General features: G+C 41.8%; 1 protein-coding gene across 1 annotated transcript; it reads right to left on the reverse strand.

Annotated features, from left to right (window-relative positions):
- Nucleotides 1-544: 544 nt before the first annotated feature.
- CDCP1 (CUB domain containing protein 1) lies at nucleotides 545-25582 on the reverse strand. Its single transcript, XM_065399773.1, has 8 exons — nucleotides 25375-25582; nucleotides 21777-22133; nucleotides 19822-20190; nucleotides 8756-8983; nucleotides 7396-7776; nucleotides 6269-6634; nucleotides 2120-2204; nucleotides 545-1007 (listed from the first exon to the last, which is right to left on the reverse strand). The coding sequence occupies exons 1-8, from the start codon at nucleotides 25394-25396 to the stop codon at nucleotides 545-547; spliced, it is 2271 nt and encodes a 756-aa protein (XP_065255845.1). The 5' UTR covers nucleotides 25397-25582.

Genomic DNA, 25582 nt, shown 5'->3' on the forward strand with positions numbered 1-25582 from the left:
AAAAACAAATACACAAGAGTATTATGCTTGCTGCTAAACTAGGAGATGCAGGGAGAAGAACTGGAATACAATACGGCTTCCTATGCTCTGACTTTAGGGAAGAAATCCAGCTTCTAGTAAGAACATTCCATAGATTTCAGAGCTGCCTTGAGTCAGTGGTGGGGGATACATCTTCAGTCAACACCCAGCAATCTTCAGGAGGAGGAGGAATTATTTGGAAGAGAGAAATTGTTGAGCAAATATTCTCCCAGTTCTGTTCTGTTCCTGAGCTTTTAAAAATCCATTTCCCCTCTGGCCTTATGATAAAAGTGGAAGCATACCTTTGCTTCCATTTCCAAAAGAGAAGTACTTGCATTCATGGATGGTAACTGAACTGTTGATAGGTTTCCTAAAGGTTCATTCTAAAATTTGAAAACATCAGCAGTTGAGGTTAAAAACAACCCATGTCTATGCATGCTTAAAAATATAAATCTCCTCTTCTGATTTTTCTACAGCACATGAGAGCACTTTTCTTCACAGTGTCACCCTCATTTCCAAACCAAAGTCATTCCTTTGGCATAAGTTCTTCCACCAAACCTTCTTGTTCCTTACTTTCCAACAAGGACATGCCCACATCTCCAGTACTGTTCACACTTGTGTCTCCGTTGCTCTTGGTCTCCTCTGGTTTGTGATGTGCAAAAGTGTATGGCTCACTGTCCCTCTCTGGGCAGAACGGGAGTTCCTCGGAGTTTGATATTTTAGTGGTTCTCTTGAAAGAGATGGGAGGTGGAGTAGGTGGTGTGTCACCCACAGGCCCATCAAAAGGCCGGTACACATCTACCTCTGGATTGACTGATCCATTGGATTCCTTCAGCAAATCTCCATAGACCATGGCATCATCAATGACTGCATAGACATGGGAGTCATTGTCCTGCCTCCTCTTTTTGAATAAGCCCTGTCTTCCAGGCATATGGGTATTGATGTTGGCATTGTATGTACCCACTCCAGGATTCTGGCTTTCCTTCTTCCTGTTATAAAATGAAAATTAACAAGTGAGAACCACTGTAAATCCATATGTTACTTGTGTATTTAAACTCTGTAAGGCAACATCCACTTATTTTTATATTTTATATTTAATTATATTTCCATCAAGCCTATGCCTCAAGTATTTTCTCTGCAGGGCAGCAGAGCTTGTTCTCAAGTAGTAAAGGAGTTTACAGTTAGAAACATTGCCCTAGGACCAAGTGCCCCAACTTTTTACACCCAAGCTAGTGAAAAGTCCTACAATTTTCTAGCTTGTTTCAAGGGAGATGATTTTGCAGAGCTCTAGTTACCACCTAGAACATCTTCATTACAGTTTACAAATGAGGACCCAAATCCTGCAAACACTTAATGTGCACAAGTATCCTCATTGGCTTCATCTGAGTAAAGTTATGAGTATTTGCAGGATTGGGTTCCTTCTTTCAGGGCTCAAATTTAATTAAAACTACTCCTCCCAGGCCATGAAAACCAAGAGAGAATCTTCTAGGGCTAGAAGCTGGATGGATCTGATTGATTTTGGCCTTTTTCTATCCCACTCCCTTGCAAGTATGTACTAAAGAGGTTTTCAGTTTGTATCGTCTGTAGACAGTAGCTACCTATAACCATGAGAAACATTACTGACTCATCGTAATGTGACTTCCTTAAATCACCCAGAATTAGGAAATCAAATCTGCTCCTGACTGAATGCTGCGCAACGCATTGATACATAAACTGACTGACTTGTTTTATGAGATATCGACCGGTAAAGGGAGGGGGACACTTGTCTGAATAGTGACTGTACAGCGCTTTCAGGGAAAGCGGCCAAATTAACTTGGAAACCTTTATTGAAGTTCAGGTGATATATACCTTAATACATTCAAACAAACGCCAGAAGTCTATGCTAGTGCAAAGTGCATTAGTAAAGTGATCTACAATATTGTTGCAAGAGTCTTAAGCTTTTTAGCTGCAACCCGTTGTGCCTCTCTATCCTACACCTTTCACTGCACACTCCAGACCCTTCAAGGGCCACCTATCCAATATGTTAAATAAGAGGAATGGTACCCCCTGGCAAAACTGCTTCTTAATCTGCCTGAATCCGCATCTTGAGTAATGAACATACTTCTTCCTAGTGCAGCATATGATGATTCCGATAATTGACAGCGCTCCAGCCACACCAACTACCACAGCAATTATCACTGACAGATCTATAAAAAAAAAAAAAATAGATACAAGGAAGAGAAATAAAGTCATTCAACAATATGCAACCACAGTTAACCTATTGAAATCTAGCTGCCATACTTGACTTGCATCATTGCTGCTTAACATACCAGGTCTGCGCAGAGAATCAGCCAGTTCTTTTGCTTCTACACTTATTTACATCTGATTGACTGATTAAACACAAGTGTGAAGAGGAAGGAAAAAGGATCCAACAGCAAAGGAGTGAAATAACAGGATCATTTCATTAACTCTCCTTCAACCTATTTAAAGATGTACAAAACAAAAACAAAAAGCCACCCGACAGATCTTTAAGGTGCCATAAATGAAAGCCTCACAAAAATCAATCAATCTAGCAAGCAGGTCAATGTACCCAGGGTGCAGGAGTTTATAGAAATGGAGCTATAGAAGTTTTCTTTTTGTTTTAATTCAGTAAAAGTTTAAAAAAGAAAAAACACATTTAAAAGAACTAAATTTACAGGCAATGAAGTGTGAACTAAAGAGGAAAAGAATTAGAGGTTCATTAGAAGGTGATGTAATCTGTTCTAATCTGCATTGCCAACTCTTGCTCTAGGCCTCAAATCTGTACGCACATGAACAGCTATGAATGCAAGTACTGCCATTGAGCTGAATGGGACTACTTGCAGAAATAAGGGTTTTGCATGACTGGGGCCTTGGAGCTGAAGAATAAGGTGCACTAAATTTTATCCTGACAGGCAGGATGTTCTTGTAGATTGGACACATGAGTTGGAGCAAGGAACTCCCAAATCCTAATCCTAGTTCTGACATTGAATGAATCTCAGCAGAGAGGCACTTCTTAGGCTAGGTCTATACTACACAGCTTTTAGCAACATGGCTGTGTTGCCACAGCCGTGCTGCTAAAAGTCACGCAGCGTAGATGCGGTTTGTCGGTTCTCCAGCCGACAATGCCCTGTTCACACTGGCACTTGTCGCGGCAAAACTTTTGTCTTTTGAGGGGGTGGGGGTGGGGGTGGGAGGTTTAACACCTCTGAAAGACAAAGGTTTTGTCGTTCAATTGCCAGTGTAGACATAGCCTTAGAAGCGAGTGTGACGGAGAACGTGCCTTTGAACCACACAATATGCACTATCTGGAGGTGCACAGGAAGAGTCATTATTGATCTCAGTTTGCCAGATGACTGAAAATTCAATGGTGACTTTTTATCAGCAACCACAGAATTGACACTTGTCAAGCAGACCATATGATAGCAGGATTTAATTTTGTCTTTATATGGGTATACAGAGTCAGAGGTAATGCTTTAACTATTGTACACTCTGAAAATAAGTCCCAGACTCTTAAGTGAGTCTCTCTATAAACCTACCTTTCAGTATAGACCATTGCCTGTTCATTAATGTGGAGAGTAGCTTAAAAAAACCCACAACATTTGTTTTTCGACATGGTATTTAAGGTGTTGTTTTTTTAAATAAACATACCCAGAAGGCACACAAAGATCAAGTGACATTTTAATTCCCAAGGTCACAGACCTAGGTTTGGTATACATTACCAACGTATGTCAATAGAATTGTCGCTCAGAGGTGTGGAAAATCCACACCCCTGAGCAATGCAGTTATACTAACCTAATTCCCGATGTCGACAGAGCTATGTCAACAGGAGAAGTGCTATGTTGACATAGCCCTGTCTACATCGGGAGTTAGGTTGGTATAATTATCGCCTCTCGGGGAGGTGGAGTACCTACACCTGCACCAACGGGAGAAGCCCTCCCATCGGTGTAGGTAGCGTCTTCACTATGTGCTACAGTGGCACAGCTGCGGCACTGTAAGTGACCTGATCATACAATTTTACTCATCCAAGAAGTTCTTACTTATGTGAACTCCCAAACATGAGTAATCAAAGATTTATTACATCCTGCAGGCCTCATTTCCAGTGGAGAGAGTAGTATTTTTACAGTACATTGTGTGTCTTTCATTTAGAAAGATCCTCCTTTACAAACCTATTTTCCTAGCAATTACTTCCTGAGTCTGCACACACACACACACACAGGTAGATGTATGGCACTACTGTGTACAACAATATAGGCAGATGGATATGACTCTCAAATTTGCTACCACTGGTGCTTACCCATACATGATAGATACCAGAGTTTGCAGCAGAGCTTTGAAATTGGGGAGCACAGTATATTATGTTGATGATGGTATTCTGATTTCAAGGAATAATACTAATCAGAAAAAAGTGTGGTCTAGTCTGAGGAGAGGGCAGGGCACCAGGATCTCCTGAGTTCTAATCCTAGCTGAAAGATTCCTTCTGCAGCTTTGGGCAAAACACCCAGTCTCTGCCTGAGTTTCCCCATCCTTAAAAATTAGAGTAATTAAATAGTTATTATTTACCTCATAGCACCATTGCAACGATTAGTTAATGTCAGTAAAGTGATTTGAAGATTAAAAGTACTACATAAGTGCTAATGATCTTCATTGTATGAAATATCAGAGACAGAAGTCAATCACATACTTTGTTTCTAGAGCAAGGAAGGTTCTCCAAATTCATAAACAAATTTTAATCTATGTGGATGGACTGGGGAGAAATTAGGGCAATAAGAACAAAACACTAGATGTAGACAATTACTGATGTCTAGGGGGGAAAAAAATCTTCTAAAGTACATGTTTACGGCTCTCAACGATTTTTGAAGTTCAGGTATTTCAAAGTGCAGGGATTTTATGATTAATATTAATTAGGAGTAATATTAGTAGCCATTCCAGAAAAAAAATCTGTGCCACATTTTCTCATCGATGCTTGTTAAAAAGCAGAGACAGACAGAGACACAATGTGCATTTAATATGTACCTTCATTATTTACACAGTGCCAAAGCATGCCAGGTCTTTTACAGACACACAAGATAAGTTTCTATACCAAGTAACGTACAGATTAAGGCCCCACTTCTGCAATCAGATACATGTGACTGTAAGGATCCACTAGTCCTGACCAGATCAGATTGCTGGATTTGTGCCTAACTAGACATCCTACAAAGAGGAAAGGCAGTTGGAGGAAAGGATACAAAGATTTTAAGAAGTCCTTACCCATGTGTCACTCTGTGGGTTGTTTGCCAATCTTAAACATGTGTGTTGTTTTGCTTTTCAGTTATTAAATACACACTGCGACTTCAGGATTATTTCAGACTTCTCCCAATGCTTAAAATGATTACCAAACTTAGGTAGCAAAGACTGACTTAATAAAAAGCTCCAAGACTCAGGGAACTGATTCTAGGTATTGTCCTTAATTTTATTTGAAATTTTTTATGACTGTACAGTGGATTATTTGCTCTAGGCCCTGATCTCTTAGGTCCGATAGTGACGATCTGTGTGCAGCCCTATTGAAATTAGCACATCCAAATACCAATGTTCAGACTTGGAGTCTAATCCCACAGGAGGCTGCAGCTCTTTTGTCCATCTTCAATTAAGAAGAGAACATCCTTCCCTTACTTACTTTTGAGCTAAATATACCAAAGAGGAAACTGAAAAACAAGACTGATGATGTATAAATTCCAAGATATTTAAGGACCAATCTGTATTTCAGACACCATATTTGAGAACATTTAGAGGTGTGTGTGTGTGTGTGTGTGTGTGTGTGTGTGTATACACACACACACACACACACACACACACACCCCTAAATGTTCTCGAATATGGTGTCTGAAATACAGATTGGTCCTTAAATATCTTGGAATTTATACATCAAGTTTTACATTCTCTGTTTCAACTAAATTCAGAATCATATCTCACAATTCTGCTACTTCAATCTCTTCAGCATTTTAACACTTTCTACTTCTTTTGATTGTTTCCTAAGACAATACATCCAAACAAAAGAGAGGATCCTGACAGAGTTTAGGCACCTGACGCTGTATTCTACAAAATGTAGAAAAAGCTGCAGGTTTGTAACGCTGCTGAGAAGCATCTCTCTGTACAACAAATTGATGAAGCAAATAGTCTACTAGTACACCCACACCTGTGTACAGAAAACACGAGAGCATCCATACTGCAGAGCATTATCCTCCCTCAGGACAGAAAGACAGTGACAACTCACCTGTCTTTTGTGAGACAAATGTCACCCAGAACTGCAGGCTCAGCTGTTTCTTATTCACTGGGTTACAGTTAGAGATGTTTACCCAGAAGTGGTGATACATATGCAGGGGCTCAGGAAGCAGCTCATCTTCACGGCGCACAGTTTCTTCAGCCTTTGGTTTCTGTTCCTTTATGTTGACATAGGCACGCCCTGTTTCACAAGTAATGTCCATCCGCTCCTTCAAGAATGCTAAGCGAGCAACTTGCTTACTGGGGACTGTGATGTTCCAGGACACGGAGACATAAGGAGGCAAACCCTCGAACCAGTTAGGGGTCTGTAGGTAAACTTGAGCTTTTGGGTCTGGGGTCACAGTGAAGATACATTCCTCTGTAGTATGGGAAGAGAGATTGTATACATAGTATTGCCAATGCTCTTGGCTTTCTCTTTAAATACATTACTTAGCCACTCTTTTCTAAAATAAAACATGCATCACTTACAATGGTGACTAGGGAGTCACACAGAAAAATCACAGTATCTCATTAGTAGTAACACATGTCACTTATAACCATTTTTGTGTAACACAGTTATAACATGGTTTACCTGCAGGATTTCCCTCATAACTACCCACCCACAACTCCAAGGCCTGGTCTACACTGGTGTGGGGAGAGGGGGGGTGTCGATGTAAGATACGCAACTTCAGCTATGGGAATACCGTAGCTGAAGTTGACATATCTTATTCCGACTTACCTCCCGTCCTCATGGCGCGGGATCGACGGCCGCGGCTCCCCCGTCGACTCCGCTACCGCCACTCACTCCAGTGGAGTTCCAGAGTCGACGGGGAGCACATTCGGGGATCGATATATCGTGTCTTAACGAGACGCAATATATCAATCCCTGATAAATCGATCGCTACCCGCCGATACAGCGGGTAGTCTGGACGTACCCCAAGTCTGAAGTTTTTATTCCCTCCTTACAGAGGTAAAACTCCCCATTGATTCAAAGGAAGCTTTGCTCAAGTAATGACATCGGAACTGGATGCTAAGAAATTTAACTTCTGTTATTTTATTATCAGATGTACAATGGTTATTTGTTAATGGATATATTGAAGGAGTTGGGGAATGGAGTGAGGGAACAGACCTCCACCTTACCTTTAATAAATGGCACAAAAGACATTTTCAGATCCTGATTAAGAGAATCATTGAGAAATCCTCTGCCAAATGTTTTTAGGGATATGGTGATATTGTCTCTCATCTGAATCTTTTCAATGGATCCACCAGGACAGAATCTACCTAGGTTTAACTCCTTTCCCTTGGCGGTGCTGACAATGCCGTAGCTGTAACTTTTATTGCACCTCTGCTCTTGGATGTGTTGTTGTAGCTTCAAGGACGGAGAAATTATTTCCACATTGATCTCTTCTGGAGCCAATAGCTTCCAAGTAAACTTATCCAGCCGAACTGGGAGCTGGGAAATAGCTCTGGGCACAGTGAGGTCATAGATCTTCTTTTGGCAGTATCTGAGATCCCAACAGGCTGCAGTCACAGAGACACAGATTATAGCTATACTTTTCACATTGAGCAGAGCTATTAAAATGAGGTTTTACTATGTGCTAGAGTGGTTAGGTCTGTACAAACACAAAACAACAGAGTTCCATTGTTTGGTATTGGGGATATATGTGCTGAAAGATGGAAATAACTCAAATTCCCCATTAGCTCTGGTCCTGTGGGGATGCACTATAGAGTACATCCATATAGTCACCTTCAGGGCCGCCCGGGGGGGGGGGGGGGCAAGTGGGGCAATTTGCCCCAGGCCCCGCAGGGGCCCCCCACGGGAATATAGTATTCTATAGTATTGCAACTTTTTTTATGGAAGGGGCCCCCGAAATTGCTTTGTCCCAGGCCCCCTGAATCCTCTGGGCTGCCCTGGTCACCTTTCCCCACTATATTTTCCATAGTAACCATTAATAAAATGAGTGTTTCTCCTGACTGTTACAGGGTATTAAGGGAAACCAAGAAATACAAATGCACAGAGTTTGCCTGATGGCACTTGGTCAGCACACAGGATATTATCTTCCCTTCACCATTTGTCTACACACTTCCTGGGATTTTCCATAGAATTGTGTAGACATCTGGTATAAGAAGCATGGATGCCACCTGCCCCATGTTTGAAGGAGAGCTTTGCTACAGCTCTGTCCTAAGACAGGTTCCAGTGCTAAGCAAGAAGCTTCCCTCTCACTTGCTTGTCTTCCATGTGCTAGGATTGAATTTTTCCAGAAACTAGCTATGCTGTTCTTTTCTGTTACCAAATCCCTACATCTTAAACACAAACTGGTTTATTTACTGACTTACTGTACCAACCACCTATTTGTTCAGCGCCTGTTTGCAAACCAAACCACACTTAAACACAAATGAAAGACAGGATTTACAAGCCTGAACCTTCAGTAGAATACTGCGGAAATGAGAACATGTAGAACCCTTCTGTAGGTAACAAAATACAAGGCTCTTGTCATACCTATGGTTTTTTCAGCTGTGATGCTCAGATGCTCCAAATCATAACACAGGAAGAAAATCCCGTACATGGTGCCTGATGTTAAAGTTACATTACGTTCACAGGTTCTAGGATCTTTACAGATCAAACATTCTGGCTCAAACGGCAACGGATGCCCACTGTGTGGTGATTTTGGCTGTATGGTTATACTTATGTCCCTCTCTCTGCGTAAGTCAATCAAGTATGTTACATCTGAAATGGGGGGGGGGGGGGAAAGAAAAGAATTAGATCAACACAGCAATTAAATAAATGTGGTGAACTGGAACCTCATCCCATTCCTCTCTTCTCCAAAAATCAGACGTTGGACTTATCTTTACATTAGCTAGGAAAGCATTATTTACTTTTTACACTATTGAATTGATACAAATAACTGTTCTTCTGGGTTAGGCCTGTTATAACAAAGTCCAGTTCCACTTCCTATCCTTTCCAGCTTCAGAAGGATCATATGTAGAGCTGAGTAAACAGCTGATATTTAGTTTCGGTTCTGGAAAAAAAAAAATCAAGATCATTTTGAAACGAAACTGGATCTTTCCAGTTTTAGTCACCGAAACACAAAACACACACAAAAAAAGTGTTCGACCCACAAGAAAAGAAATGTCGTTTTGAAACATTTCATTTTGGAAATGTCAATATGGTTCGTTCTGAAAGTGTCAAATGTTTCAATATTTCCAAAAGATTTTTCTTTTTGGATGAAACTTTCAGCTGACTTTGATATGAATTTGTGAATAGTTTTGATGCCCCTCCAAAGTGTATTTTTAGCAAATTTATTATTTGCCAAATCCCCCCCACCCCACCCCCCGCCCCCACATAATCTCATGTATGCTAGTCCCTTCTGAAAAGGCCATGCAAGAATATAAGGAGCTTGCTATAGAAAATTCTTTAGGTCACAACTATAGTATTCACAGTATGTGCTATAGAATGGTCATAAAAGACCAGTGGATTGGGCACCAGACTGAGTCAGAAGTTCTGGGTCCTATTGCCAGTTCTGTCAGACTTGTTGTGTGACCTTGAGCAAGTAAAGTCACCTTTCTGTGTCTCAGTTTCCCCACCTGTGAAATGGAGATAATGCTTTCTTACCCATGTAAAGTGGTTTGAGATCTGTGGATGAAACTTGCTGAGTAAGTATGGAGTACTGATACTATGTAGCTAATTAATTTCATTTCTCTATATTACATACCATAAACTACAGCAATACTGTTCTAATGTTACTTTCACAAAGGACTAAAGTACTTTTCTGTGATGTTTACATTTTGGGTTTGTTTGTTTTTATTTTAAACCTTAAAAAACAAAATTGAGAATGAAGAACTCGGGAGATAGTGGTACATTTTTTTCCTGAGTACTATGTGACCCTCTGTTTGATGGTTAAAATGCTGCTTAAAGGATAACTAGGGATTAAGTCAGCCAGGTGGTTTTGCATTATTGCAGGAATCAAAGTCAATGGGTCCAGATAGCCAATCACCTGTACTTAAACAATACAGGTGTCAATTCCTTTGAAGTTTTACCCCCTCTGATCAACATGGCAGCTGGTAACTGGGCCAGGGGAGATGGGAATCCAAATGGGGAAAATGAAATGGTTTGGGAGAGCTTAAAAGAAAGCCTCAGTCCAAAAGCTGAGAGAGGCAGGATCTGCAGGAATGCAGATGGAACCCTGATCCTCAGAAGTGGAGGAATGGTGGATGGTGAATTTAGGCTAAGTGGGGCCTCCCTAAATTAAGGGAATTGCATGTAGCCTTTTGTTGTTTTAGCCCTTTTCTCTGAATGCTATGTTCCTGTGGATAAATAGTACTTTGTTTTCAAGAAGCTAATTGGAGTCATTGCTTTTTCATACTGATCACAGCTTCTGAAGAGTTTTTTTTTGCAGGAACCAAAACCAGCTGGACCTGCCAGGAAACATGATTGGCAAACAATGGTGCTGTAGTCTCAAAAGCCAGGCAGAAAATTGGGTGAATCATGGGATTCCACCCTGAGAGGAGTGCAGGTACTAGGCCTGTCACCTGAAAGGGGTCCCAGAGAAGGACAGAGAGATGGGTCAAAAAGTACTGCTCATGCTGAGCCATAACCGAGAACTAATGGCCATTAGAACTGATGTTTGTTTTGAAATTTTGAAAAATTGAAATGAAACTTTTGCAAAAACAGTTTGCTAAAGGTTTTCTACATTTTTTGACCAGCTCTACTGGTCACACACTAGTGATTTGAAATGGAAGAGTTCTCATTTCTCAGATTTACATCGATTGCAAGGTTGTCTTCACCCCCCATTTACAAACATATCAGACAATTTAAGTTTCTTCAGCTTAGCTGTACAAAGCTTAGCTGAACAAAGTTGTCTGGTTGCCCAGAGTCTATTCGGAATCAAGCTCGGCCAACAAAATCCAAAGAGAAGGGGAAACGGCCAAATATGGTAAATTTGCAAAATAGTTAAAGTTTATTGAGATCATATTGTTTAAAAGAGGGCCTCCCAATACTTATTTCTTTAGATCGGACATTTAGAATGCACACATGTACAAAGCTGTGAGCAACTAACTATAATTTAATTTACAATAACCACTGAGCACTATCAATATTAGAGCTCTGCGAGCATTGGAATTTCCATTCCATGAAAAAATTGGTATTTTTGAAGTCTTTTCGTTCTGAATCAGAAAAGAGTTGGAAATGTCAATTTTTCTATGGAACAGAAGTTTTAGAAAATTCTCTTTTGAGAGAACCGAAATAGAGTTTTTCAAAAAAAAACTCCAGGCAGAGAACAGGGGGAGTCCTCCAAGCAGGCAGCTGGCTAGCTGGGAGCCTGTAAGCTGGACAGCCTGCCTGGTTTCCATCAAAAGTGCGGATGGAATTGACATGTTCACATAGAACATTTCGATTCTGTAGAATCATTTTCTGACAGAAAACTGTTTCACTGGAAAATTTACAGCCAGCTGCAATAAATACAAATATATTGACGACACCAACTAGCAGCCTTAAATAATCAAAAGTTGGTATTTAACAATCTGCCTCAGACAGCAAACATGAAAAAAAAAAAAATCGAGAAAAATTGTCTGTCAGCCCCCACAACAGACCTTTATCCTTCACCGAAAACCCTATCACACACAAGATTTCTGCAGAATGCCTGGTCATCAAATATGGGCTATTCTGGGGGGTGGGGAGCAAGCTCCAGAGTCCCTGGGCCCTCGCAGAGAATGCCCTGCCAATAGCCCCCCTCTCTTTTATAAAGAGCCCAATCCTGCTCAAACAGCTCTGCTGGCTGTAGCTGTGTTACTATGGCATTGGGAGTTAAGCAGTCTCTCAGGTAGGTAGGATTCCAGGCCATTTGTCTTTGCAGGTCTATGGCACACACAGGGACTATAGGCTTTTTGTAAGAGACTTGTGCTTGTTTTTAAACCCAGAGAACACTGTTCCTTTTCAGAATGCCAATCATCTGAATGCTCTAGGGATGTGTCTGTGTGTGCCTCCAGCCTCCAGTGGGAGTAAAGAAAGGCTTTTTCCCACTGCTCAGGAAGTGTCATGATATATGGTAAATGATAGATAGAGCTAGGGAGGTGTGACTAACTGAAGAGGACTGGGACTACTTAGTCTTATTGCACCTATTTTTGGGCCTCTTACATTAACTGCAAGATAAGAGCCTCAGTTTGTGAGGTCCCACACAATGTTTTCTAAATGGAAATCAAAGGGGAAGAGAATTCTGTTAAATGTGGATTTTTGCTGCATTTGCCCTGACAGACAGCAACTACTTTCTGTTCAATTCAGTCTAGTTTTTGAAAAGCTATTATTCAGCCACAGAAAGCTTGTAAGGTTCTGCTCCCTTAAGGTATGAGCTACTAGACTGGTTTAGTAGTAAAGCAATCAATTAAACTCCTCTCAAGGGATAGAAGCATTGGGGTTAAGCAACTCCTCTGGCCAATTGAGTGGTACCATTGACAGACTCCAAAGGTTGTCCTCAACCAGAAGGATAAGTGGCGGTGATGCAGGCATTGAGGATGTGCATATACAAGCTGAGCACCTACATCAAGTATGGACTGAGAGGCCTGCATTTTCAGAGGCACTGCACAACCACAAGACCCACATAAGGCGGCTGTGAGCATTTAGTACTTAATCAGGCAGCTTACTTAGGTGCTCAACATTGTGTAGGCAAAATCTGAAAATTTGAGTCATTGTGCATAAAAGTGGGGCCATTACAAAAGGTGGGTGAGCAGCATTATCCCCATTTTATATATGGGAAACTGAGGTACAAAGAAAGAGACACGCCCAAGGTCACACAGTAACTCAATGGCTCAACAGGAAGAGAATCCAGGTCTCAACTCCCAGTCCAGTGCCCTAACCACCAGGTCATGCTTCCTCCATGATTTGGATCAGCTATATGTTGTAGCACAAATACGATATTTGTTTCTAATTGAGAACAGCTATATATGTTTCCCTGGCACCCAACTGTAAGCATTGCAGACAGGAGTAAAACTTGTCCAAGTGTTTGGGATGCCTTTAGAACATGCAGATATCAATTTTCTTTTTAATCTGGAAGTTAAATGTGGTTCTAATTAGTTTCTCATTACAGAGACAAAAAAAATCAACACAGTTTCAATAGATCCGATGCGTAAGAGGTATCTGGAGCCTTTGAAAGAAAAAATTATATAAAACTACGCATGAAATCCACAAAAATCCCCAGAGAAACCACTGTTCTTATTTAAACCCAGGAGATTATTTGCATTTTATAAAATACAAGAGCCAGCAAGGATTTTTAGGTTAACATCTGGTCTGCAGGACATAATGCATTAAAGTTCCACGTTACTGTCCAAAATATAAAAGATGGATTAACTGAATAATGCTTTTACTCAATTAGGGTTTCAAGACACATTGTACACTGAATATAAGCAAACATGCTTTGTCAAACATGAACTTCCTCTGAGGATTTGAGGAATTTGCTGCTCACGAATGGAGCCAGATTAAAGGTTAAATCATACCCCAGGAACCAAAAAGGGGCACTGCTGATGTGTCACAATCACTACTGTGATAAAGTTCCTCCTCTACCTTGGTGGGTCCTGTGCTTATTGGCGGATTTTGCTAGCCTCAGAGATCTTCCTGTGTCTGATCAGGAGTTGGGAGGTTTTGGGGGGAACCCGGTCCCGCCCTCTACCCTGGGTTCCAGCCCAGGGCCCTGTGGTATGCAGCTGTCTAGAGTGCCTTCTGGAACAGCTACATGACAGCTACAATTCCCTGGGCTACTTCCCCATGGCCTCTTCCCAACACCTTCTTTGTCCTCATCACAGGACCTTCCTCCTGATGTCTGTTAACGCTTGTACTCCTCAGTCCTCCAGCAGCACGTCCTCTCACTCCCAGCTCCTTACACACACACCTCACTAACTAGAGTGAGAGCCTTTTTATACCAGGTGTCCTGATTAGCCTTAATTAATTCTAATAACTTCCCAATTGGCTACAGGTGTCCTAATTAGCCTGCCTGCCTTAATTAGTTCTAGAAAGTTCTGGAATAGTCCCTGTTATCTTACCCAGGGAAAAGGGACCTGCTTAACCTGAAGCTAATGTATCTACCTTCGACCACTCTCTTGTAGCCATCTGGCCTGACCCTGTCACACTACCTAGATGCAGGGCCGGCTCCAGGGTTTTGGCCGCCCCAAGCAGCCAAAAAAAAAAAAAAAAAAAAAGCCACGATCGCAATCGCGATCTGCGGCGGCAATTCGGCGGGAGGTCCTTCGCTCCAAGTCAGAGTGAGGGACCGTCCACCAAATTGCCGCCGAATAGCTGGACCTGCCGCCCCTCTCCGGAGTGGCCGCCCCAAGCACCTGCTTGACAAGCTGGTGCCTGGAGCCGGCCCTGCCTAGATGGATCATCTCTAGGGTGAATCCATTTCAGCTTTGTTCCCTGCGGAGATGGCCTGCTAAATTAGCAGCAGCTGCAGTGATGGTTTTGCAAAGTGGACTTCTATCCACTAGCATTTGTTCTTAACTCACCAACTCATTTTAGCCAGACAACTATCATATGTAAATTTTTTTCTCTCTGCCAACAGGAGCTGAAGCCAGACCACCTACAGATAAATAACTTTATAGCTCATTATTACTTGCACCATCTAGCCTCCAGTTACAGGATTATTATTTTTAATACAGGCAACAGTATTATAAGTCATTTCCTCTATCAAGTGGTTCCACAGGGCTGCACTTTACCCAGAAGTATCAACTTACATTAACCTGTGATTTTGAAGTTACTGTAGGTTAAGAGTAATTTAGCTCTGTTTAAAAAAAAAAAAAAAAAAAAAAAAAAGGACATTCCTACATATATAGGTATCTATATGTCTAGATTTCCAAGTGGCTTCCTCTGACCAGTTAATATAACACCTGGATTGAGCTTCATGTCATCTTGCTCTCATTCATGCCCCTATTTTGGCAAGGTATCATGTACTCAGAGGTCCTCTACAACCTGGATCTAGTTTAAAAGACTAAACAAAAAACAAGGGAGCGTCATCAACATGCTGACAGCACTACAGCCAATACACTTCACTGTCTCCTACAGCAGCTCCCGGTACACAGAGCAGTCTGGGTGACAAAAGAACTCTACATAGGTGCTGAACATCCACCAGCAGCCCCACCAATCACTGCCTCCTGCCCGCCACGATCAGCCGTTCTGTGGCGTACCGGAGGCGCTGGGAGGGGGAGGGAGCAGAGCAAGGGCAGGATGCACTCAGGGGCAGGGCAGGGGTAGGAAGAGGTGGGGCGGGTGTGGAGCCTTGGGGTAAGGAATGGGTGGGGACAGAGCAGGGGTCAAGCACACCAAACTCCCCCCCCTTCCCCCACGGCTCATTAGAAAGTCGGCGCCTCTGCGCTATAGAGCTGGCAAAACTACCCATAGTTACCCTGGGCATCTTCCTAAAGGTTCGAGCCATTCAAGCACACCTCTATTCACCTCAATCAAGATTCACAGATGAGTCAACACAACCTCTATGGGAGGCCCGTCTGATTCAAGGCTGCTGATAGAATTAAAAGAATCAGCATCTACACCTCCTAGCAATGGACAAAGGTAAGATCAGCCAAACAAGACCAGTACAGTAACCATATGATATCCTGGCTGAAATCCGTATTGCCAAAATTTAAGGAAATCAGAGACCTCCACACCTTTCCCACCACCTTTTTGATACCACCCCCATACCAGAAAGTTAGAGACAGGGATGTAATTGGAAAAATCACCACCACCAAACAATGGGCTCTTTAGCAAGGATGAAAATTTCTCTCTTGAGTAATCTTAGCAGCAACTACTTACGGAGCTACTGATCTCTCCCAATAATGGTCCCTAAACTTCATGCTTTCTTTAAAAAAGCAAGAAAGAGACATGGATCCTTTTTGGAGGTTATAAACTGCAGCGGTCCAAGCCCCAAAATACCTCCATAATAAACTCACTCAAAAAATGTTGTTTGCGCTACCTACAGGTATGCCCCATCATGGAGGTAAATCACATCCAATCAATTAGTCTTATCCATAAAGCAGTTGGAAAATTCTTCACAGTGAATAAACATGGGCCCTATTTTTAAGTAGAAGGCATCTCACATTAGCTAACTTGCTTGCTACCGGTAACAGTTCCACTGATCTGTTCCTCAAAGCAGGGATTTTATCTTATTGTATGAGCTATATTCTGTACATCACCAACCACGTGTTGAATGAGGACAATCACCACAACCTCATGGATGGTGGAGAACATGAAAGTTTTCTTAGGGCTAGTCTACACTTACCCGGTAGTTCGGCGGCTGCGGATCGAAGTTCCGAGTTCGATTTATCGCGTCTGGTGTGGACGCGATAAATCGAACCAGGAAGTGATCCCCGTTGACTGCGGTACTCCAGCTCGGCGAGAGGAGTACCGCGAAGTCGACGGGGGAGCCTGCCTGCCGCGTGTGGACCGCGTCTGAACCGCGGTAAGTTCGAAGTAAGGTATGTCGAATTCAGCTACGTTATTCACGTAGCTGAATTTGCGTACCTTACTTCGACTTGGGGGGTAAGTGTAGACCAGGCCTTAGCCTTCCCTATTGCATGGCTCTTCCAGAAATTCTCTATTATAATCAGTCAGACTCCAAATGCAGTTTCCACACCATCCGTGCGGTAACTGCTTCCCCACATGCTTTGAAAGACATAGATCGTATCAAAATGACCCATGAGTATGGCATAAAGGGAGAGGAAATTTAGGAGACCTATTGATAGTCAAGTATAAGAGATAGTTATGATGTCCTACAAGCCCTGACAGAATGGCCCACTCTCTGTGTTCTACCTCACAGAATTCTGAAATTAAATAGGCCAATGAAGTAGGTACACCACCATGATGTACCTGGCCTCTGTCTGAAGTAGGCAATAATGCCAGGACAACAACAGTTCCCTCCAATATGCCTTTGAATTGGGACTCGGAGAACCAGAATTTGCCCACCTCTATACATTGAGACACAAACCAACAGGTCAGTACTATTCTTATCATGGAGACCATGAGATCCTAAACTAAACCAACAGTCATCTACATAAGTACATAAGAACGGCCATATTGGGTCAGACCAAAGGTCCATCTAGCCCAGTATCCTGGCTTCCGACAGCAGCCAATGCCAGGTGCCCCAGAGGGAATGATCAGAACAGTAATCATCAAGGTTGATATAGCAAGGACAAGGTGTGCTGACTCTAACATGATAGACAAGAAGTTGGTCTATACCAAGAGGAACTGTGAGGTAGAATGGGGTACCCCATATCCCCATCACATTTTCCGTGATAACCCTAATTTGGGACTCACAAGAGGGCACACTCTTGGAGACAAGTGTGGAGTGGGAAAAGGTCCTTTGTACAAAGTCAGATGACAACAGAATGGTTATACCATCTCTCAAACTCTTCCTTGGCTAATATTGAGCCAACAACCATCTAGAGACAAATAGAATAAAACAAATTCAAACACATACACCCTCTCTCCCCACCCCCATCATCATCATCCAGTCAGGGCACCTCCTCTATTCTGAAATCATGGATGTTGATAAGCCTTGTTAGCTACAGATCTTGCATTCATTTGTTTACTCATAAATAGATAGAACCACAAAATCCCTGTAAATGTACTCTAGAAAGCAGTCAACACACCTAATCTAAGAGTCTCTGACCCTTAATGTCTCTGGTACTTTCAGAAACAAATTATAGTCACAATAAAACAAGAAAAGAACATTTAAATTCCATGCAAAGAATATGAAGCATCAGACAAATTAAAAAAAAAAAAAAGGAATTATCTTTAACACAGTTCATTATATTGTCTGAATATTATAGTAGTCTCCAAAATGTTGGATGTTGATCCTATACGTTGTATGGACAGCACAGTTTTTTGTTTTTTTTTAAGTTACACCTTTAACATTATCGGAACATATTCTCTGTAACTAAGTACACATACAAAGCGGACTCTTTTTCTAGTGAGGTAAGTTTAGATTAGTAGGCATACAGTGCAATAAAAACAGGATTTAGATTTTTAAAAGCACTTCATATTGGCCTAACAGGGCTTCCACTGAATTCAAGGATTCCAGTGAAAGCAGAATGAAGCCAACACGGAGTACTTTTGAAAATCACAGCTGATCTCTTCAAGTGTTTGAGTTTCAGAAACTGATTCCACTTCTTCCCCAAAAGAGCAAAGATTTCTGCAAAGTTGTTAAAGTCTCTTGTGCTTTGCAGACAAGGACAGGTTTCCCTCTAAAATCATTCACTGTGAAAAAGGCCATGTGCTCCTCTGTGATAAGAAATTTCAATCAGTGTTTTAAATGGAGTTCTTTATATTGACTTTAAAGTGACCACTAAAACCATTAAAGATAGTCTGTTTAATATCCAGTAGTATGGCCCACAACCCCATAGATTTTAGCAACAGTTGGTCAAACAACTTATTCTGTTTTAGATGCTAACAGTTGATGTATGTGTTATTCCAATCACAGTTGGAGATTAGAAGATACAAAATGACCTGGCTAACCTAGTCTGAGTGACAAATGGCATGATATAGGAGAATGCCCTACACATTCACATAGTCCTACTAGTAGAGGGACAACATCCAGATAAAAGTAATCTTGCTTATTACCCTACTGGAAGGTTCTCAGATATCATGGTAATGGGCACTGTACAAGGACTTGCACAGACTAGTAAAAAAGTCCTTATTTATATTACTAATACCACATCTAGGATTAAAAGTGAAATAATTTTTAATATCCAATTTACTTTCAACGCTCTTGCAATTGGTTTTCATTTTATTGAGCTTGATCAGTTAAACTGGTCAGTTTATGCTGTAGTGAGCTCCAGTCTCTGGCTCTCATGTACTAGCACAGCGCTGCTGTGTTTGGCTTTCCAACCCTGCAGCAAGTTAGGAAAGTGTTTGAGTCAAATAAAGGAAAATAAAATTGCACGACTATGTCTAAAAAGGACCTTGATTTCTATACTGAAACACATTGCAGGACTAACCAGTTCAGTTAAGCAAACGGGAGTCTTTCCACTGACTTCAATGAGAACTGAATCAGGTCCCAAGAGAGGGGATGTACTGATTACTGAAAAGCTGCCTCCTGCGTAGTTACTGTGTACAGAATGCAAGATATGACATTACAGACAATTTAAAAGAAAGATTTCAGTTACTCAATACATGTAACACAGAACATGTTGAAACAGAAGTGGGGGGTCTTAATTTGCTTTTGTTTTGAAAAATGCAGTGTAAATTTGTAGTACCTTTTACCCCTCCTTGCAGATTAGGGAATATGGTTAACCTTGCTGTAATGAAACCCTCCTGGCATCCAACGCAGTACCACAGACCTCTCAATGTTGCTTAGCAACCTGCTTGCTTAAACTCATGTTGCGTCCAAAGTTCAAAGATTCCAACAGCAGCCAGTCAGAAATAGTATTCTCTACCAAAATCACTCTGTGTGTAGCTCAACCCCAATGTTTATAAACAAAAGCAGGAAGCCTACTTTCATGTGATCTTTTTGCCCAGTTTACATTAACAAAAGAATTGAGAAAATGAAATAATCAGCATAAAAAGGGAATAATGGACAAGTGGCTACTTACTCTCTTCATTTTGAGGATGTTGAACTACAATCTGAAAAAGCAGACTGAGGATCCCAGGGTTCTGATCATCATGATCGCAGCCCTGCAGGGACAAGTTGAAATTGCCAGGAATATTGGCAGGTTGTTTGTCACTCAGTTTCAAAACCTCAGGGCTACTGTACAATGCAGGTAAGTAATACTCCACCCTTTCCTCTTTCCTTTCACAGTTGGAAAGGCTATAGTTGCGGAAGATGACACTGGATCTAAGGTTAGAAGGAACAACAAACTGCCATGTCATGAGCTCATCTTCTGGGAATCCCAGTGGGTAGTTGGCAGACATTAGGGTTGCTGACGTCTCTCCTTTAAAAGTAGATTCAATAATACACAACCCTATTACAGAAAAAAATAAGGTGCCATTAAAGAAGATACATATTCACATGCACAGTACAGTACAATAACAATGGACAAACAGTACTTTCAAATAAAAAAGCCTTTAATATACATCTCAGCAATAGGCTAAATAGAAGAAAACGGAGTGCATATATTGGAGTTGGTGATGTCGATTCACAGAGAAAGTAAAGAATCTGCTCTTGTTGTTGGCTTAGAGTTCAGCTCCAAAACCACAGGCCTGTCTACCACATGAGTGAAGGATCCAACTTTCAGCTTGGCTCCACAGGAGAATGTGTGTGACTTGTATAATTGTGTTTACTTACACTGCCCCTCTGAATTTCATGTACAATATCACAAGTGAAAGGACATTCAAATCACTGGAGAACTTAAGTGTAGTGGTTTGAGTCCAAGGATTTAAGAGCTCTAGAAAGAGTACACAAGGCAAAAGTCTCAAATATGTAAGGCGGTAGCTGAATCCCGGCCATAGACGGCCTTGTAACATGCCTAACATGTGAATTAAAAACTAACTCCCTGACTAAGCAGGCGTCAGTGCAGAAAGCAAAATGCAGGAGAACTACTAATCTATTCAGGACTCATTGCTGACCAGCAGCAGCAAGGAGGACAACACCCTGTCTACTCAACAGCTAAAACTAGTGGTACTGCACTGGTGATGAATTACATATCTGATTTTTGCCTGTGTAGATGCACCTATGTGGTGTGTCTGAAGCAGTTTCCAACCACAACTAATGCTGACTGAGGCATTCAGGTAAAAGGTGGGAACGTCTCACAACCAAAAGGTATTTGTCTGAGCAAGGCACAGAGGGCTCCATCCTTTGCCATGGCTCTTACAGATGAAAAATCCAATTGTGCAAGTTTCACGTTACGGAATGGGCTGAAACAGACTATTATGCATATGCAAACATGAGCAGGCAGGCTGATGTACCTTCCAGGCATCCTTCTTCCAGTTTCCTAAACTGCAATGTAAGCCTGAGGAGTTCAGCAAGTTATGAAGAAAGAAGCTGTTAAAATAGACTCAACAGCAGTCTTCATCCATTCTCATCATTTTGTTATTCATATGTTTTTACTGTTTTGCAAATACTTTTGGTTTGTTTTTAAAATCCTATAAAGTCTCAATTTAAGAAGAGTTTGGATAGTACTGTTTGATTCACAAATAGAAACATCACTTTCATGATTTTTAGTTCAATCAGTTCACCTAATAATGATGAAATGTAAGAGGACAATCTAAAAACCTTTTTTAAAAATAGGATAACTACAAGAAGGGAGAGGGAAGTAAGTAAATTAGAGTAATTACAAAACTAAAAGTTGATAGCAAGGATCTCTGAAGCAAGGAACATGACTGAGTACTGGAAATATTTCAGCTGATTTTAATAAGATGGGACTAAGGTGTGAGGAGGTAGAGAAAATAGGAAAGTACTAATGATTAGACCTATATTGCCTGTAATTTTTAGTTTTGTGATTTTTTCCTGTTTCAAGTTAACCAAGTACAAAGATTAAAAAAACCTTTTGCAAGCTACAGGAGCTAATTATAACTGCAAATAAATAAGTAAATAGTATACTGTACCTACTTTTTATGGAAGATCTGTTTGCTATGTTAAAGCCAGAGGTGGTGAGATCTGAATTCCATGGGAGCTGTAAAGCCATGACAACTCCCCCCTGCACCTTGACCCGAGACACTGAGCCATTTCTGCAGAAGGTTCCAATGCTGACTCTGGTAGTATCAATACAGCTGCTGATACTGTAAGTGATTAAATCTGGACAAGTGTCTGTGGGCCCAATCTGCCTTAACCATGGTGTAGAAAATTTCAGTTCAAGTCCAACCTTCTTATTGGCTTTCACATCCCAGATGTAGGTCCTGTTAAGGCGAGGCAGTGCGGATGGCTGAAGATGAACGTCTCCAAAGGGGCACGGGCCTGACATACAATCTAAAACAGACACACACAAAGCAGGTGCACAAACCATGAACAGTTGAGGAACTTGCTGTTTTCCTCCCCCCACTGTGTTCAGATTTTTCTATTAAATTATACCTAAATCCCCACCACCACTTAAATTACAGTGTGCAACATACCCTCACTGTTTTAACAGCTAGCAAATCAAAGCAAACAGTTTTAAGACATGAAATTACATGCACTGTACACTTCCCTGCAGGCCTCTTGAGAAAGCTGGAACAGTATTGACAACCTTGGGTGTTCAAAAACCATAAGTCAGGCCCCCCATAATAATGAGATTCATTATCTTTTAAGTCAGATTTTGAAAAACAAGTACATTTTGGGTTCTTTTGAGACTTTATAGTTCATGTTTTCAATCTTTCCTCCACATCCATGAGGGCAAAAAATGCTCTTTTTAAATGAAAGCTGAGATTCGTGACTCCAGGAACTGGGGCATTTAAGAAAAACATCAAATATAGCAAGACTCTTGACACAATCATAAGAGTTGGCAACACTGCTTGAGAGTTTGAAGCACCTACAAGACTTGCCTCTGAAATCGTGCTGCACAGAGTGCGCTACCAGGCATCCAGAAGGGACTGGTGTACCAGAGCACTCAGGGACATCCTGCAGTGGTTGGTTACAATATTTCAATTGCATGGTAGTCAGGAAATGCCAACTTACAGCTTCCACATCAATCCTGCCCCTTGTTTATTTTGTCACGAACTGGATAATTATAGGTAAGGCTAGTAATATCATTATTATATAAGACAACCTTAAACTAATACCCTATTTTCAGCTGTTTACAAAACTTTACCAATCTTTAACCATATAGGCTGAAATTTTCCATGCCAGATGTCTGTCTCGGGCTGAATTTTTCTGGAAAATTTCAGCCAAAATGGTTCAGACGTTTCTAAGACCAAAGGGCAAAATATGTTGTTTTCCCCCCCCATGTTAAAAAAATCTGGCGAACTTTTTTTTGAAATCCTCTAGTACCCCTATGCTTTAGACCAGCAACTTGAAGTTTGGCAAGGGAGTGGCCTTTCTGTCAGAGCTGTGCCTTCTGCCCTCCCATGAAAATCTACCCAAATTTGACCAAATTATGAGGCTTTGAATAACTGTAGTTTGGGCATGCTTGGTAGAGACTTGCTAGATCTTAAAAGCTACAGTCCGCAAAGATTCTGTCCTCACTGAGTATGCTCCAACCCCTCACAACTCCTAGTGTTGACGGACTGTGCACACACCCTCTTCACAGAATAAATGAGCTTGTGCCAGCCCAGGACCACCAGGCCACAGAAGGACTTTCTCTGAAGTAATTGCTCCAGATCAGGGTGGGGCTGGGCATTGTGCTCTCCATGACCCGTTGGCTGGAAACATTCACTGTCTCTTGTTTGAATGCAGAGGGGTGTGAAAGGAGTATATTGGGACTAGGGGTCTGGTGAGATTGGGACTGGAGGGAGTGGGGGAGGAGAGAAATGGGGACTGGGGGATGAATGGCTGGGCAAAGAGACTGAGCTGGTGCGGGAGGGCAGACTGGGACTGGGAGCTAGTGAGAGAAAAGCAGGGAGGACAATGAAGCCAGATAAGGCGCTGGGGCAGGGCCCGCTCCAGCATTTCTGCTGCCCCAAGCAAAAAAAAACCAAAAAAAAAACAACCCGTGATTGCAATCGGCGGCGGCAATTGGAAAAAAAAAAAAGCCACGATCGGTGGCGGCAGTTCAGCGGCAGGTCCTTTGCTCCTAGAGGGAGTGAGGGACCTGCCGCCCCCGAATTGCCACAGGTGCCGCCCCTCTCCCTTGGCCGCCCCAAGCACCTGCTTGTTAAGCTGGTGCCTGGAGCCGGCCCTGCACTGGGGAGACTAGGACTAGGAACTGGGAGAAAGAGACAGATCTGACAAGGACATGGAGTGCGGGGGAGAGGGGGTGTAGGACTGGATGGGCAGAGTTGTCTGTAGGAACTCTACCTCATTTGCTGAAGAAGTTGGCAGTAAATGAGGCAGGAGATTACAGGAAGGCGGGAGGGGTGCAGTGGTTAAGCCAGTTGAATGATGCCCTGCAGAACTGGATTCTTCCCCTGACTCTCCCACAGAGTTCCTATATAATGCTAAGCAAGCCACTTAAACGAAATTTTTCACAGGTGTGAATCACTAATTGTGTGTTGCTCATGTTCTGGATGCGCAACTTGAGATGCTGGGGTCTGATTTGTACAAGTGCTAAACATTCAAAACTTCAACTGTAAGTCAGTGGGAGCTATAAAGTGTTATATAGTGCTAGGTACTCTCAAAAATCAGGTCCTTGGAGTCTCAAATTGGGCACCCAAAATTAGTGGATACCTTTGACCTTACCTGCTGTGCCTCAGCTACCCAACTGTAAAATGGGGATAATATCGCACGCTCACCTCACAAGGATGTTGTGACAATACATCGATTAATGTTTGTAAAGCTCTCAGATACAGCCAAGGATTAGTTCTGATTTCCCAATGTTGGATAGAGGCCTGTGTTTTGGAGTATGAGGATGAGAGTATCTCCACTGTCAGATCATCACAGTGAGAGGCTCAGATGTGCAGCATGGCGATAACCATTAAGTCCTAGGTAGCTATCAATTTGTTATACTATGCAGTAGTCCTACTGTACATGGTTGTTAACTTTAATGACCATATATAAACGGTGTGCGCGCAATGTGGAAAAGATATATAATCACTGTGTTATGAGCCAACATGCATGGATGAATGTTTATGCATTACAATCAACACAGGGTGACTCATCCCAGTAACTCACTCTACACCATACCTACAAAGGCCACCCCTACAGCAGCCAGATCTGCTAGCACAGGCCCCTGCTCTCATGCAGAAGCCTGTTAAAGTCAAAGGAGATGTTCTGAGGTCTGTGCTAGGAGATTCAGTTGCAGTGGGCCTGTAAATTAATAAGAACAATAAGGAATTGTATATAATATTTTCATTTATTCAGAACTGTTTCTGCAACAACTTGGTTTCAAAGGTGGCAAGTCCATATTTCACATTGTGAGCTGCAAACATGCAAAGTTCAGCAAACAGCTTCTGCAGTTCCCACACATAAGCAGCTGTATATCAACTTTCCACCCTGAATGATTTCTCCCTAGCTCTGCCTGTAGTAGATGGCATAATGAACAAGATATTCCTATGTGTTATTATGAACCAGACACTAAACGAGAATGTCAGGGGGATTCAGAAATTCTAAAAGGGGAAATTTTAAACACACATCTTACCGATGTTCTTCTGGATTTCCATGACTAAATATTTCTCTGGTGTTGTACACTGGAAAGTAAAATCTTCTTTTACCCCAGTAGTTATCCTGAGTTCAGATTTGCATATTTTTCTTGTACAGATTTTACAGTATTTTAGTTGTGGAACAGAAGACCCAGGTTTAATTGTCACAGTGATGTTGTCCGCAGCATGAAGGAATATTGCAAAAGA

The sequence above is a fragment of the Emys orbicularis genome, chromosome 2, assembly GCF_028017835.1.
Source record: "Emys orbicularis isolate rEmyOrb1 chromosome 2, rEmyOrb1.hap1, whole genome shotgun sequence".
Taxonomy (NCBI): domain Eukaryota; kingdom Metazoa; phylum Chordata; order Testudines; family Emydidae; genus Emys; species Emys orbicularis.